The following is a 16223-nucleotide window of genomic DNA, read 5'->3' on the forward strand; positions in this document are numbered from 1 at the left end:
GAAGGCCACTGCCGCCGCCACCTAGGCTGGATTTGTGACTCTGGTGGACCTCCTATGGCCAAAATGGGGTAGAGGACATTGCGGCAGCCTTTCACTGCATCCAGCAGGCACCCCAGAGAGGCGTCACTAAATTTGGGGGCTGCCATCACCTTAGTTTTTGGGGCCATCTGTTGCCTGGACTAATCCTGACCTGTAGACATGAAGTAAGCTGCACTTTGGTGCACTTTAAATATGGTGTCCAGAGCAAGGAAGCACTGAGGTCATGGCATGGCGGGCAAATCCGAGCCCACCCACCAAAGTTCTGGCATGTTTCCCATGAATGCATTATTAATGAGTTGGGAAATGGACACTATGGCACGCAAACCCATTACAGACCTGCCCATTGTGTGGGTTCTGGTATCAGGATATTTTTCTACTTCATAATGAAATGTATAGGAATAGAATTAGCCACATGTTCCAAAGTAAGAGCACATTTTAGTCTTTTTTGAATCAATAACAGGTACATTGAACTTCAGCAGAACAAGTTTCAGAAGGTAAGCAATGTGTGTCTGAATTTACAACTCTGCCTAGGATCTTTGCTAATTTCATATTGTCATACAGCTCCATGATGACTGGCTTGGATAAAGGGCATCTGATTTTAAAATAGCTTGATATATTATGCTGCTATAGCACTTTAACAGTGATGTGTGGATAGGTCGGTAGATATGATCCAGCATGTCTGCAGTTTTATTACTTGCATAGCATCAAAAGATTCCTACACTGTCTTAGTAAAAAAATAATGAAATCCTTCAATTTCCAACTAGGTTCACAGTTTAAAATATTTAGCAGCCCCTAAGCTGCAGTATATTTTTGGAATGTAGAAATGATTCTAGTTGCACATTTAAGAGTTGAAGCAGAGCTCAAAATCTTTCAAGGATTTAAGTCGCAGGCATGAAGAGTATCAACAGATTATTAAATGTGATAATGTGTGTTATTACCTTGCAGGGTTTCAAATTTCTAATTGTTAAAAATGCTACTTCAATGCCCGAATTTTAAGTTATTTTCTTCTTGTATGGATTTTTTTAAAATTTGGGGTGCTTGTATTTAGTGCAAGCTTGTAAGGTTTAATTCAATTTGGCCAACCCTGATTGTTTATGTTGCAAACATCTGGAGCCATGGCAGAAAGGGATGTTTGCCAAATAGTAGAAAAATTTATCAACAGCTTGGTTTCTCAAATTTACTTCGTGAGGATGCTGAAATTCTCAATAACTTACAAATACAATGTATCACTTAGATTTAAATTCATTGTCATCAACCCACAGAACTAAACTATCAGAAAAACATCTTAACAGATTCACATTTTCTTAGCACATTTAATTTTTACCAGTGTGGAATCTCATTCCTTCAGTTTTAAATTATTGTCGGAGATTTTTTAAAAACATACACTTTTCTTTATTTTTTCTTTCTGCCCTGTTTTTCCCCCTCTCTTAATCCAATAGTCCTTTCTCTTCCTTCATGCATTTTTTCTGTACTTGATTTGACATTGAATTCACCTATTCTAATTTAGACTTTTTTCTCAATCCATGCACTGTTAATTTCACAGTCCTTCAATCTGATTAGTTAAGGAGATAGACAGCTATTTGCCTATTTCAACCCTGATGCCATATGTTCTGTAGAGGATGCGGTACCATTTCAATCTCACACTTCCAGCAACTTTTAAAGCAAAATATTGTCACCATTAAATGGGCAAGGGTAAACTAACTAACAACAGGTGCTGTTCACTGAACAGTTACAAGAATTTTTGAGCTCTTAAGTTTGCATCACAAAATGTCATCATTTTCAGCATTGGGTAATACAGCATAACATTGCCACCTCCTTTCACAGAGGCATTTGGTTAACCAACATTCCTCAGTGCCTTGGTGAAGCATGCTCAGTTATCATGTTACATTGTCGAATCCCAAGAAACCTTGAGATTTTAATAATTTAAAGGATAGATATGGACATGTGTTGGCCTCATTTGTGGTATAAATAGAAAATATTTAATTTGTGACTGATTTACGGCAGTTCCTTCACCAAGTTCCCAGATGTCTGGAGGAGAGAGTGAATTATTAACTTTAGCTGAGGGAGAGGCATGCTTGCAATCATGCTGTCACATTCAAAGTATTATGTTTAGTCTATGGGCACATGGCTGCTAAAACGAGTTGAAGGACTGTTTAAGAAATTCTTAAGTTTCTTTCACTGCTACTTCATTTCTGTATTATTGTGTATATATAGCTACAATGAGTTTGTATTTTCCCTGTGTTTGAAACATCTTGTCCTCTAGTTGGTTCCTCGTGGTTACATATACCGTTTAACATTAAACACTAATCTAACACCAACTAGGAAAACATCGGGCTAGTCTGATATGGGAACAGATCTAATGAACAACTCGCTCCAGTGTATTGCCTGGGATAACAATGGAATAGGGAGAATTAAACAAAAGAGAAAGCCTTACCCTCAGACTAAATTTCAAATATTTAATAAATCAAGTCAGTTTTTTTGTCTGTACAGCAGTGATTGGTGCACAAGTGTGATGCACTCTTAGACGCCAAGTAGTGGATTGTGGGTATAGGGGATACATTGAATTTATGTGAACATTAGTTATGTGAGATGGCATTTGAATGTTGTAAGCTGAAAAATTGCTCTCACCTACATGGCTGGGAAGTCCAGAAGAGGGATTATATATGCTTCACGTGACTGAGGTTACAAATCTTAGACCTCCATACATACAAAATGAGAAATTAATGATGTAGTAAATGTGTGTGCAATTCGAAAAGCAATTATATCTTCCACACAAACAGAGTGTTTCACATTAATTTCATTGGATAACACTTCAAGGTTACATAAGACTATAAGTACAATATTAACCTGTACCATGTTCTTTCAATTAACAGCTTTGACATTATAACCATAACTGAAGAGGAAGAAGCAAAACATGGACAGGAAAATGATGCCATCATTAAATAGCACCAAACCAGGTAATGTCTAATGAGACCATGGGTAAGAATATCTGCTTTCTCCTAATGCTGAACAGATTGAAAAATACGCTTAAGTTTCCAGGAAGTAAAATGTCCACTTTGGGAATTTTGCAACTGGCTGGGGTTACACTGGGCTCCTGTCAGCTTCAAGCAGTGGGACTACATACTGGAGCTAATCTCTAATTTCTTATATTATGGCTATCTGAAGTCAAATGTCTTAGCTGATTACTTAGTTACAATGCCACTTTGCAGGCATTTTTCATTTGAAACTACTTTGCATCAGCACACTGTGAGTATCACTGTCTTTATCATCAGACTTTCTTTCAGACACTACTAAGAGGGAAAACAGGACCTTTGAAACACATGATTTTAAGTAAATTCCAATTCAATAGATTGTAAGGCAAATGCAAATAACAAAAACCATCTAAGTTGATGCTTCCAGTAATATTCTTATTATCCCCCATGGCATCCAATTGTTCCTTAAATAATTCCATGGTTTTTGTCTAAATTACCCTACCTGGAAGTGTATCCCCTACAGTTATCATTACCTGTGTGTAGACCTTTTGGTATTATTCCTAAATATCCTTTTTATCTAATTGAAGCTGTGTTCTCGTGGTTTAAGTTGAACATGTTTTATCTTTCTATTTTTCCACATCATTTACTATTTTCTGAACATTATAAAGTCCCCACCATTAAATTGCCTTCTTTCAAGGTTGAAAAATTCAAGTTTCAACCATCTTTTCTCATCAGTGAGTCCTCTGTGGGGTCAGAATCATGGCTCTTCCCTGAACTAACTCCAGCATTTGTATGTCAGTGTCCCTTGTGCTCTCCAGACACTGACCAACAAAGGATTCCGCTGTTGCTATATACTAATGAAAAATGTTGTCTCCAATTAACACCATTTCTCTTTGGATAACAGGCAGTACCATTTGGAAATCAAAACATTGTTCCCAGTTCTTAACAGTATTTGCAAGTGGTTCCTGATTATTTGTAAACCATTGCTCAAAATCTTGTGCTGAGACAAAAACTGCAAGGTGTTAGATTCTTTCTCTTTAGCAAAACTATTTTTGTTTTTATTAAAACATTCTAGCTGTCAAAACAATGAAATCATCAACTCCTGGAGTCAAAATAACAGAGTTCACAGAAAATATCCCACAAGGATGCCACGTACCGGATATTGAACGCAGACCAATCCCGCTGACCATGCAGGAGGGTAAGGAACTAAAAAGAAATCTTATACCTCAACTGTGCTTATATTCAAAGATAATCTTCAGAAAATTGTGCCCAAAATTTCTACTTACCTTAGAATACATTCACACACCCAGTTTAGTGGTGATGCAATGTGATTTGGAGGTCATAACAATTCCTAAACTAAGACTGTAGATCTGAATTTCTGGGCTCGACCTGACCCCAGGGCCTGAATTTTACGCTCGCTGAGCACGCGCGATCAGCGGGCCCAGAAGCAGACGCGAAAAGTACTTCTGCCTGCAAATGGCCCCTGACCACAATCTTATGCTGGTTGGCCAATTAATGGCCAGCCAGCATGAAATGCAGCCAGAGAAAAACTCAGCACTGCCGCTGGGGGCAGGAAGAAGGCGGGCGCCAATGTCACCGTGGGCATAGGTGAGCACTTCAAGAGAGCTTCCTGAATGCAGACTGCTGCCTCATGGAGCTGCAGACCTGCAAATAAGAAAATAAAGCCCAAAAATGCTGCAAAAAATATCCATGCAACGCACTCAAGCACCTGTAAGCAGACCTCATAAAAAAAAGTCCCCAGATATTTCTTTTTATTTTAAATCCTAACGGAGATTTCATCTCGCCCTTGGATGAGGTTTCATCAAAAATGTAAAGCCCAGCTGGCTGATTGGCCCAACCACCAACTGTAAGGTTGGTCAGGCCACGAAAAATCACTGACAATTGGGACATTAAGGGAGAAGTAGGTTGGGACTTCTGAGGCTATAATCTCACCCCAGCTTCATTTGAGGCTGCACATTGTATGACAGAGGAGAGAGAGTTTAGAGAAGCTGGCATTGCTCTCCTTAAAACAGACCAAGTTAAGGGGGGGATTTAATTGAGGTCTTTTTATGAGGTGTTCAAACTTATGAAGTTACTAAGGAGAAACTGGCAGGAAGTTTAGTAACTTGAGGACACAGATTTAAGTTAATTGACAAAAGACCCAGCAGAGAGATGAGGTGATTTTTTTTTAAACACAGTTGTTATGATCTGGAATGCATTGTCTACAAGGTTGTGCAAACAGATCCAATAGTAACTTTCAAAAGACAATTCAACGTATACCTGAACGAGAAACATTTACAGGACTATGTAGAAAGAGCGGAGGAATGGGACTAAATTGTTTCAAAGAGCTGACACATGCACACTGAGTCAAATGGTCCCCTTCAGTGCTGTAAGACTCTCTCACGCTTTGAGCAATTGGCTGGGAGGCAGATAAGCTGGCAAATTGACGGGGAAGCGCATGGGCTAGGAACTCAACAAGCTGCCACAGCTGTTGAAGTTTTTTGGAGGCGGCTGGGCCGCTGGATAGAGGCCACTGTAATTAGCAACAATCAGGCAATTGAGTCTGTTTAAAGAGCCAATTAAATGGTATGCTCCAGAGGTTTTCAGATGGTTTCAGGGGCTCGCTGTTAATGGCCAGCTCCCACAGCTGCTGGTCATTAATTGGACGACTCTGACAAAATTCCCTTTCATCTTCCGCTGCTCATCAAACCTGCTTTGCATCCTGATTTTCAGAGTTCCTCACCTGTGATAATGTTTTGCCCTATATTTCTATAACGCCATGGCAGCATCAAACCAATAATCAGGAGGTCTGTCACTAGACACTTCCATAAGTTGACCTCATGAGGGGATGTGCTGCTGTTGTGGTATTGTCACTGGACTAGTAATCCAGGGACCCAGGGGAATACTCTGGGGACCCAGGTTCGAATCAGATGGTGGATTTTGAATTCAATAAAAATCTGGAATTATAACCATGAAATTATAAACATGAAACCATTGCCCATTGTCATTAAAAACCCATCTGGTCCCTTTAGGGAAGGGAAATCTGCCATCCTTGGCTGGTCTGGACTACTTGTGACTCCAGATCCACAGTAGTTGACTCTTATTAGTGGTTTGACACAACTGATTGGGCATATAAGTCAACAAAAAGGCAAGAAAATAGCAGCCCACCCGGCATTGACCTAGGTACGGGAAACAACAATGGCAAACCCAGCCTGTTGACTATGCAAAGTCCTCCTTACTAGCACCTTGTGCCAAATTGGGAGAGCTATCTCAAAGACTAGTCATACTCATGGAATCATGCCTTGCAGATCATGTCCCAGACACCAGCGTCACCAGACCTTGGTATTTTCTGTCAGGACAGAATCAGCAGAGGTCACGACACAGTGGTACACAGATGGGAGGGAGTTGCCTTGGGAGTCCTCAACATCAACTGATTCCATGAAATTTCATGACATCAGGTCAAACATGGGCAAGGAAACCTCCTGCTGGTTACCATGTAGTGCACCACGCCCCTGCTCCCGCCACCCAACCTCAGCTGATGAATCTGTGCTCCTCCATGTTGAACACCGCTTGGAGGAAGCACTGAAGGTGGCAAGAGTGCAGACTTCAATGTTCATCAGCAAGAATGGCTCTAAAGTACCATGAGAAGTCGAGCTGGCAGAATCCTAAAGGATATAGCTGCTAGACTGGATCTTCGGCAGGTAGTGAGGAAACCAACAAACATAATTGATCCCATCATCAGCAACCTGCTTGCCACAGATGCATCTGTCCATGACAGTATCAGTAGGAGTGACCATTGCACAGTACTTGTGGAGATGAAGTCCCACCTTCACATTGAGGAGACCCTCCATCCCGTTGTATAGCACTATCACTGTAATAAATGGGAATTTTGAACAGATCTAGCAACTCAAGACTGAGCATTCACAAGGCACTGTGGACTATCAGCAGCAACAGAATTGTACTCAACCACAATCTGTAACCACATGAACTGGCATATCCCCCGTTCTACCATTACCATCAAGCCAGGGGATCAACCACGGTTCAATGAAGAGTGCAGAAGAGCATGCGAGGAGTAGCACCAAGCATACCTAAACATGAGACATCAACCTGTTGAAGCTACAACACAGGACTATTTGAATGTCAAAAAACATAAGAAGCAAGTGATAGATGGAGCTAAGCGATTCCACAACCAATGGATCAGCTCTGCAGTCCAACCACATCCAGTCATGAATAGTGGTGGACAATAAAACAACTCACTGAAGGAGGAGTTCCACAAATATCCCCATCCTCAATGATAGAGGAGCCCAGCACATCAATGCTAAAGAAAAGGCTGAAGAATTCACAACAATCTTCAGCCAGAAGTGCCAAGTGGATGATCCATCTCAGCCTCCTCCGGAAGTCCCCAACCATGCCTTCAACCAATTCGATTCACTCCACGTGATATTAAGGAACGGTTGAAGGCACTGGATACTGCAAAGGCTAAGGGCCTGACAATATTCAGACACTTGTTTAGCAATAACCTGCTCATTGATGCTCAGTTTGGATTCCACCAGGGCCATTCAACTCCTGACCTCATTACAGCCTTGGTTCAAACATGGACAAAAGAGCAGAACTCCCAAGGTGAGGTGAGTGTGACTGCCTTTGGCATCAAGGCAGCATTTAACTGAGTGTGGCATCAAGGAGCCCTAGTAAAACTGGAGTCAATGGGAATTAGGGGGAAAACTCTCCGCTGGTTGGAGTCATACCTGGCACAAAGGAAGATGGTTGTGATTCTTGGAGGTCAGTCATCTCAGTTCCAGGACATCACTGCAGGAGTTCCTCAGCGTCGTGTCCTAGGCCCAACCATCTTCAGCTGCTTCATTAATTACCTTCCTTCCATCAGAATTGGGGATGTTTGCTGATGATTGTACAATGTTCAGCACTATTTGCGATTTCTCAGATACTGAAGCAGTCCATGTCCAAATGCAACAAGACCTGGACAATATCCAGGCTTGGGCTGACTGGTGGCAAGTAACATTCGTGTCACACAAGTGCCAGTCAATGAACATCTCCAATGAGAGACAATCTAACCATCACCCCTTAACATTCAATGGCATTACCATCACTGAATCCCCCACTATCAACATCCTGGATGTTACCATTGATCAGAAATCAAGCTAGAACAGCCATATAAATACTGTGGCTACAAGAGGGGTCTGAGGCTTAAAACCTTGCACGAATAACCCACCTCCTGACTCCCCAAAGGCGGTCCATCATCTACAAGGCAGAAGTCAGGAGTGTGATTGAATACTCATCACTTTCCTGGATGACTACAGCTCCAAAAACGCTCAAGAATATTGACACCATCCAGGACAACACAGCCCACTTCATTGACACCCCATCCACAAATATTCACTCCCTCTACCATCGATACACAGCCTTCTGTACCATCTACAAGATGAACTGCAGAAACTCACCTAGGCTCCTTAGACAGCACCTTCCAAACCAACAACTGCTGCCATCTTAAAAGTACAAGGGCAGCAGATACATGGGAACACCGCAACCTGGAAGTTCCCCTCCAGGCCACTCACCATCCAGACTTGGAAATATATCACAGTTCCTTCACTTTTTCTGGATCAAAATCCTGGAAGTCCCTCCCTAACAGCATTGCGGATGCACACATGGATCACAGCAGTTCAAGAAGACAGCTCACCACCACCTTCTCAATGGCAATTAGGTATGGGCAATAAATACAGGCCTAGCCAGCAATACCCACATCCCGTAAATGAATTAAAAAAAACAAAGTAACGAGTACCTTTACTCCTCAATGTCTAGCTAAACAATAGTGTAACCAGGTACCATAACAATGGGACCTCTTCTGCCATGTACTGAATACCATGATCTCACAGACACTCTGACCTTCTCAAGGGTAATTAGAGATGAGCAACAAATGTTGGCTGAGCCAAAGACACCCACATCCCATGAAACAATAAAAGAAAACATGTCCCACTTCATTAGTTCTCCTGTCTTTCAGAAGGGGGAACAAAAGAAGGCAAAGCCAACTGTAAACTACCAAGTCCACTTGTTTTTCTGTGTAATATACAACTATATTCCCTGGCACTAAGAGGCTGATGAATTCATTATTTACAAACTGTAATGACATTTAAATCTTTTCCTGGTTTGGAAATGGTTTCATTTTTGTGTTAATATTCCTTTAAAAGGTAAAAATGCCAATTTTAAAGCTGTGGTGCAAGGAAATCCTGAGCCTACTGTCGTCTGGAGCTTTAAAGCTGAAGATCTCAGTAACAGTGACAAATATAAGATCTACTACGACAAGCTTACATATGAACATATTTTGCAGGTATGAACAGTACTACCAACTTGCCATGTTCAATATTGTGGTTTAATAAGATATACTATTTTTTTTCAGTGTGACCTTTCCTGAAGTGTACTTCGACAGAAAACAGAGTAAATATTTCAGTTAGCATAATAACTTAGGGTAGAATTTTCGGGTCGCCGCGCATAAAATGATGCATGGTGACTTCGGGCGGGTGTCCAGACGTCACCGCATGTCATTTAGATTTTCAGTTTGGTGGGCCGCAGTTGACTCGGCTGCACACCCGCAGAATTGCCAAAGGCCTATTAAGGCCTGTTAAAAACTAACTGAAATAATTAACTGAGCTGCCCGAGCAGCCTGGTGGGTAGGCGAAAAGCAAAGGCAATTTTCATAAAACCTCATCCACCGGCGGGATGAGGTTTCATGAAGTGTTTAAAAATTCAATAAAACTTTTTTAAAAAGTTCACTAACATGTCCCAGCTCATGTGACACTGTCAAATGAGGGGACATGTTTTAAAAGTTTTTAATTTCTTTATTTGGATGTTTAAAACTTAAACAAATCTCCCTGAGGCACAGGAGGCGCTCAGCACTTCCGGGCGAGCTTCACGCTGGGTGGGCGTTACGCGCCCATGTAAAATGGCAGCGCAGCCCGAGTCAGGGGCACCGATTGGGTTTGTGCCCACCTCGACCCGCCCCCACACAACCCCCCCAACGATGGGGGGAAATTTCTGCCCTTGGTGTAACGGACAGGTTTTCTTACTTAAAACAGATAACTTTATTACAGAGCTCTTGTAGAAGCTGAATGCTTGAACTAGGTCCACGACTGAGTTTACCACTGAGATTACCCGCACTTAAAGCTGATTCGACGGTACAATCAGGTGACCCCTAAAGGCAGTAGGAAAGGTTTTACCTACAATCACTGCAGTCAGCCTAACATGCTGATGACCAACAGTATTCCCTCACATTGGGCATCCAGCTTGGATTTCCATTATAGCTGCAGGTGTAGCTGCTGTGAGTCCCAACCAGTAAAACAGTCAACAATGGAAATTAATTCTAATTCACAAGCACATCTCATTGGATTATGAAGTTCATTCAATCTCAGTCTGTATTTTGGGTCCAAGGAAGGAAACCATCAACTATCAAGATAAAAAAATGTCAGAAAATAAAGATGGAAGCACATGTGGTTGCAACTGCTTAGGTTAAAAGTAGTTCAACCTTAAATTAACTTATTTTTTGGTTCTGGTTAACAGGATCGTTTCCAGGGGTTTATTTTGCTCCTTTCGTTATGACAATATACGAAATTGGACATTAGTCTCCCCAGTTGCTTTATTTATTTTAATGGAAGTATGTAGAAATGTTAATTACAGTTTTATACTGGTTAAGATTGGACTTCATAGCTAATTAATCTCGCCATCAGAAACTTGGCTAATTAAAGCTCATATGTTCATTTTCAACAGCCATTTACTAACTGGTCAGCAGCTCCAGTTACAACAAGCAGAAATGTAAATGAAAAAGCAAATTCATGCAATCCGCTATATTAACCTGCCATTTTCTGAATTCTGAAAGACTGATTTATAACTCAATGGTGTTGGAAGCAAGGCATTAGCTTTCTTGTGTATAATTAACTCCTGTGTTTCGATATCAGAAACAAAGGGCGGCATTTCTCTTGTCCCCGCAGATGTGTCTATGATGTGGAGAGGGGCATGTAAAATAGCCCATCCCTGAGCCCATCACCAGAATAATAGGAGATGGGCAGGTGCCAAAAACAGCAGCCCATCCACCATTTTTAAATGTATAATCAAGGGTCAATTGGGCTTGTTACCAAACCAATTGACCTCATAGTATGTTGCCCTAGCCATAAAATGGTTGGCGTGAGCAGTCGGGCGGCAGTGAGCAGCCTACTTCAAAAAAAAAAAAAATCAATGGGCCCAAGAACCTGGACTCCCTTGGCTTGGGGATCCATTGGGCCTTCTTCTTCTTCCTGGCTGCAGTCCTTGCATTGGCAGCTCCCGAGAACAGAACTTCCTCCCCAGTGAATCATTTGATTAAGTGACAGTCAGCCTATTGCAATAGAGGCCCAATTTTCACAAAGCTGGAAGGGCTCTGTGCCTCAGCCAAAATGGTGCTGGAGGCCCGATTCGAGAAGTCCCAACCCCAAAACAGGCACTCACCATTTTCACTGATGTGGGAGGAAGGATAGGGGAGCGGGGGTGGGTTGTAGTTTGCACATTGGTGGTTTACAGAGGCAGCTGCACATGTAAGAGTGCAGCTGCAATTTTCATAACTGGGATATCCAAAACATGACTCATGGGGCTTTAGGCATTTGGAGAGATAAGGTATATTTTTGGAGAGGTGCAGGTATCTCTTTGGGAAAAGAAAAGTGCCCTTTGGGAGAGGTCGGGTGCCCCTTTGGGATTGTTAAGAGTAGACATGACTGTGCATAAGAATGTATAAGTTCAGTCAAGCTGTCAGGTCATTTAAATCCCCAAGCCCTTTAGTTTAAAAAAAATCTGCTTGCTGTGGCTGCTTGCAATTTCATTACCCGTCTGTTGAACATAGTGCCAATTTATGGCAATCCATGCCCTCCCCACCCACCAGCCTTTGCTCTTTCAACCTTCCTTGCCAACCCACCCAGTATTGACCATGAGCAGGCAATGGTGAGACAAAATAAAATAAAGGACTGAGCATCAATTGCAGACTTCAATATTTAAAAAATGCTCTCATTCAATTGTGACTAGAGATTGTCAATAGATCAAGCCAATTCTTGATTCAAAATCATTAAATTCTGCATTGAATGTAATTTGTATAACATGAGCAATAAGCAATGTTTGTGTCAAAGTATATAATTGCAATCTTGAACTTAGTGGCATCTCATTTGTTATCATACACATAAATGGTCAATAATGCAGTATATTGTCAAAAATGTTACATTTTCATTAAGAAGCAAATGGTCTTTACCATCTAGTGGCAACAACTGTTACATTCTTCTCTTTGACATAAACATACCAATCACATGGCAAGGATTAGTGAAACAATGTGAGCTCTTTATTTGAAGATAAGACAATATGCAAATAGAGTTAACTAGGAGGCTAAGTATAGTACATCTGACTCCTATTGCTGCTGCTTGTAGATTAAATACAAATCTTGGGATTAATATATATATATATAGATATATACATTAATATATAGCCACATCCTGTCAAGGTGTTATTGCTTGGCAGCAGTTTAAGATATTGTCCCTTAAAGGTACATGGAACCATAGAAAAGTTACAGTGCAGAAAAAGACTATTCAGCCCATCGTATCTGCGCCAGCCAAAAAAGAGAAAAAAGAACAAAAACAAAAATAACTGGAAAAACTCAGCAAGTCTGGCAGCATCTGCGGAGAGGAACACAGTTAATGTTTCAAGTCCAAATGACCCTTCAACAGAACTGAAAAAAAAAACTCATTTAATCCCACTTTCCAGCACCTGGTCTGTAGCCTTGCAGGTTACAGCTCATTGGATGCAGATCCAGGTACCTTTTAAATGAGTTGAGTGTTTCAGCCTAAACCACCAATTTAGCCAGTGAATTCCAGACACTCAACACCTTCTGGGTGAAAATGGTTTTTCTCATGTCTCCTCTAATCCTTCTACCAATCACCTTAAATCCATGCCTCCTAGTAATTGACTCCTCAGCTACGGGAAACAAGTCTTTCCTGGCTACCCTATCTAGGCCCCTCATAATTTTGTACACCTCAATTAGTCACCCCTTAGCTTCCTCTCTTCTAAGGAAACAACCCTGGCCTATTCAATCTTTCCTCGCAGATGCAATTTGCAAGCCCTGACAACATTCTTATAAATCTCCTCTATGCTGTCTCCAGAGCAATTATGTCCTTCCTGTAATGTTGTGACCAGAACTGTATACAAAATTCCAGCTGTGGCCTAATCAGCATTTTATACAGTTCCATCATTACATCCCTGCTTTTGTATCCAATACCTCACCCAATAAAGGAAAGCACTCCATAAGCTTTCTTGACCTATCATGCCACCTTCAAAGACCTGTGGACATGCACTCCAAAGTCTCTCACTTCTTCTACACCTCTCAATAACTTTATTGAGTATTCCCTTGCTTTGTATGCCCTCCACAAATGCATTACCTCACACTTTTCTGGATTGAATTCCATTTGCCATTTCTCCACCCACTAAAACAAACCATTGATATCATTCTGGAGTCGATAGCTCTCCTCTCACTATCAACTACATGGCCAATTTTTGTGTCATCAGCAAATTTCCCAATCAAGCCTCCCACAATTAAGCCTAAATCATTAATATTTATAACAAACAGCAAGGGCCCCAATACTTAGCCCTGTGGAACACCACTGGAAACCATTTTCCATTCGCAAAAACATCCATCAACCCCTTTGTTTCATGTTACTGAGCCAATTTTGGATCCAACCTACCAATTTCCCCTGTATCCCATGAGATCTCACTTTCCTGACCAGTCTGTCATCTGGGACCTTGTCAAATATCTTATTGAAATCCATGTAGACAACATCCACTACACTACCCTGATCAATCTTCCTTGTTACTTCCTTAAAAAATTCTTTGTTACTTCCTTAAAAAAATCTATTAAGTTAGTAAGGCACGATCTTCCCCTAACAAAACCATGCTGACCACCCTTCATCAATCCATGCCTGAGTGAGTTTATCCTGGCTCTCAGAATTGTTTCCAATAATTTTCCCACCACCAAAGTCAGACTGACCGGCCTATAATTTTCTGACCTATCCCTCGCACCCTTTTTAAATAACGGTACAATGTTTGCAGACCTCCAATTCTCTGGGACCTCGCCTCTATCTAGTGAAGGTTAGAAAATGATCACAATTTCCTTCAACAGTCTGGGATGCAATCCATCTGGTCCTGGTGATTTATTCACCTTCAAGGATGCCAGTCCCTCCAGTACTTCCTCTGTCACTTTGCTTATAGGACCCAACATTTCACAATTCTCCTCTTTAACAAGAATGTCTGCATTATCTCTCTACTTAGTGAAGACAAAGTACTCATTGAGAACCCTGCCCACATCTTCTGCATCAACCCACAAGTTACCATGTACATCTCTGATAGGCCCTACTTTTCCTTAGTTATTCTCTTGCTCTTAATGTACTGGTAAAACAGCTTAGGATTTTTTTTGATGTTACCTCCCAATATTTTATAGTATCCACTCTTTGCTTTCCTAATTTTCATTTTTACTTCACCCCTGCACTTTCTACACTCAGTATTAAGCTTTCTTTTTCGGCTTTATCTTGTTCTGTATGCTTCTGGATAACCAGATTGGGGGTCGGTTAGCTCAGTTGACTGGACAGCTAGTCTGTGATGCAGAGTGACAAAGACAGTGTGGGTTCAATTCCATAGTGGCTGAGGTCATACATGAACCTTCTCAACTTCAGCCCTCCCCTGAGGTGTGCTGACCCTCAGGTTAAACTCACCACCAGCCATCTCTCTCTAATGAGAGAGCAGCCTACGCACCTCTGGGACCAAAGCAATTTTCATTCAGATTTGGCAGTACAACCCTTTTTCCATGTAGGAACATGTAGACACTGTGCCCATAAAATCTTGCCTTTGAATGCCTCGCACTGATCTGACAGTTTTTCCTTCTAATAGCTGTATCCAGTCTACCCTCACCGGCTCACCTCTCAGCTTTGTAAAATTTGTCTCCCACCACCCCCCCCCCCCCTACACTTTCTCATCTTTATGCTTTACCATAATGATGCTAAATCTAACTATATTATGGTCACTTTCTCCAAAATGTTCCCCCATTGCTACTTCATCCACTTGCCCAGTTCCTAAGACTAAGTCTAGAATTGCACCCCCTCTCGTTGGGCTTGTTACATGCCGGCTAAAATTTCTCTTGAATGCAGTTCAATAATTTTGCACTTTCTGTGCTCTTCACACTGTTCATGTGCTGCTGACTGTCTGTCCCAGAGTCCTCCTCGCACACTCTCCTCTAGGTGCTGCTTACTGCCTGGCTCGGTGTCCTCCTCTCGCACTCTCCTCTAGGTGCTACTGACTGCCTGTCCCAGGGTCCTTCTCTTGCACTCTCCTCTTGTACCTCACATCACTACAAGAGCTACTGATTTATAACTTACATATGAAAAATAATATGCAGCTTTTAAAGATGTTTTGCCATTTGCACTATTCTCCCTACCATTGTCTCATGACTTATAACCTATGGGTTGAAGACCACTATTCTAACTTTACACTGAGTCCATTTGGATAGGGAATATGGTGCATGGAATATGTTTTCGTTTTTGTGATCGAAATGTATTAATTTACGTGTATTGTTATTTCAGATAAAACAACTGACGATAGATGATGCTGGTTCCTATAGGTGCATTGTTTCTAATGAATATGGAGAGGCCAAATGTGTAGTAAATCTTAATATTATAGAAGGTAAGAATCTAGTACAATATCCCTAATGTTTACATGTTATCACCTCAATGGAATACTTAAAATATGCATAAGTACCCTTCAGTGTTTTAAGCTCTGTCCTGTTCAATATATTTACTGTCTTGTGGCAATCAATAGGAATTTTGTAGCATGAAAAATTACTAAATGAGGGAAAGATGGTATACAATGGAAAATATAATCCAACTGGTGAACCTAGCTGGTTTATTAATGCCCTTCAGGCAAAAAAAAACATGTTTTCCTTACTTGATCTGGCCTCTTTGTGGCTCCAGTCCCACACCAATTTGATTGACTCTTAACTGCCCTCTGAGGTGGCCTTTCAAGCCATTGAGGTGTAACTAGGGATGATCAATAGATGCCAGCTTTACCAGCAATGCTGACATCCCAAGAATGGATATAAACAAAATATTAAGGAAGCCATTATCAAGGACTATGAGTATATCAGAGCTGGCAATA

General features: G+C 41.3%; 1 protein-coding gene across 1 annotated transcript in view; it reads left to right on the forward strand.

Annotated features, from left to right (window-relative positions):
* The first annotated feature begins 3014 nt into the window (after positions 1 to 3014).
* Positions 3015 to 16223, forward strand: part of LOC121282401 (immunoglobulin-like and fibronectin type III domain-containing protein 1) — a 62287-nt gene continuing 49078 nt past the window's right edge. Inside the window, exons 1-4 of the mRNA XM_041196120.1 lie at positions 3015 to 3018; positions 4087 to 4209; positions 9212 to 9351; positions 15653 to 15752. Coding sequence (XP_041052054.1) covers positions 3015 to 3018; positions 4087 to 4209; positions 9212 to 9351; positions 15653 to 15752 — 367 coding nt within the window. The remainder of the gene's footprint in view (positions 3019 to 4086; positions 4210 to 9211; positions 9352 to 15652; positions 15753 to 16223) is intronic.

The sequence above is a fragment of the Carcharodon carcharias genome, chromosome 9 (genome assembly GCF_017639515.1).
Source record: "Carcharodon carcharias isolate sCarCar2 chromosome 9, sCarCar2.pri, whole genome shotgun sequence".
Classification (NCBI taxonomy): domain Eukaryota; kingdom Metazoa; phylum Chordata; class Chondrichthyes; order Lamniformes; family Lamnidae; genus Carcharodon; species Carcharodon carcharias.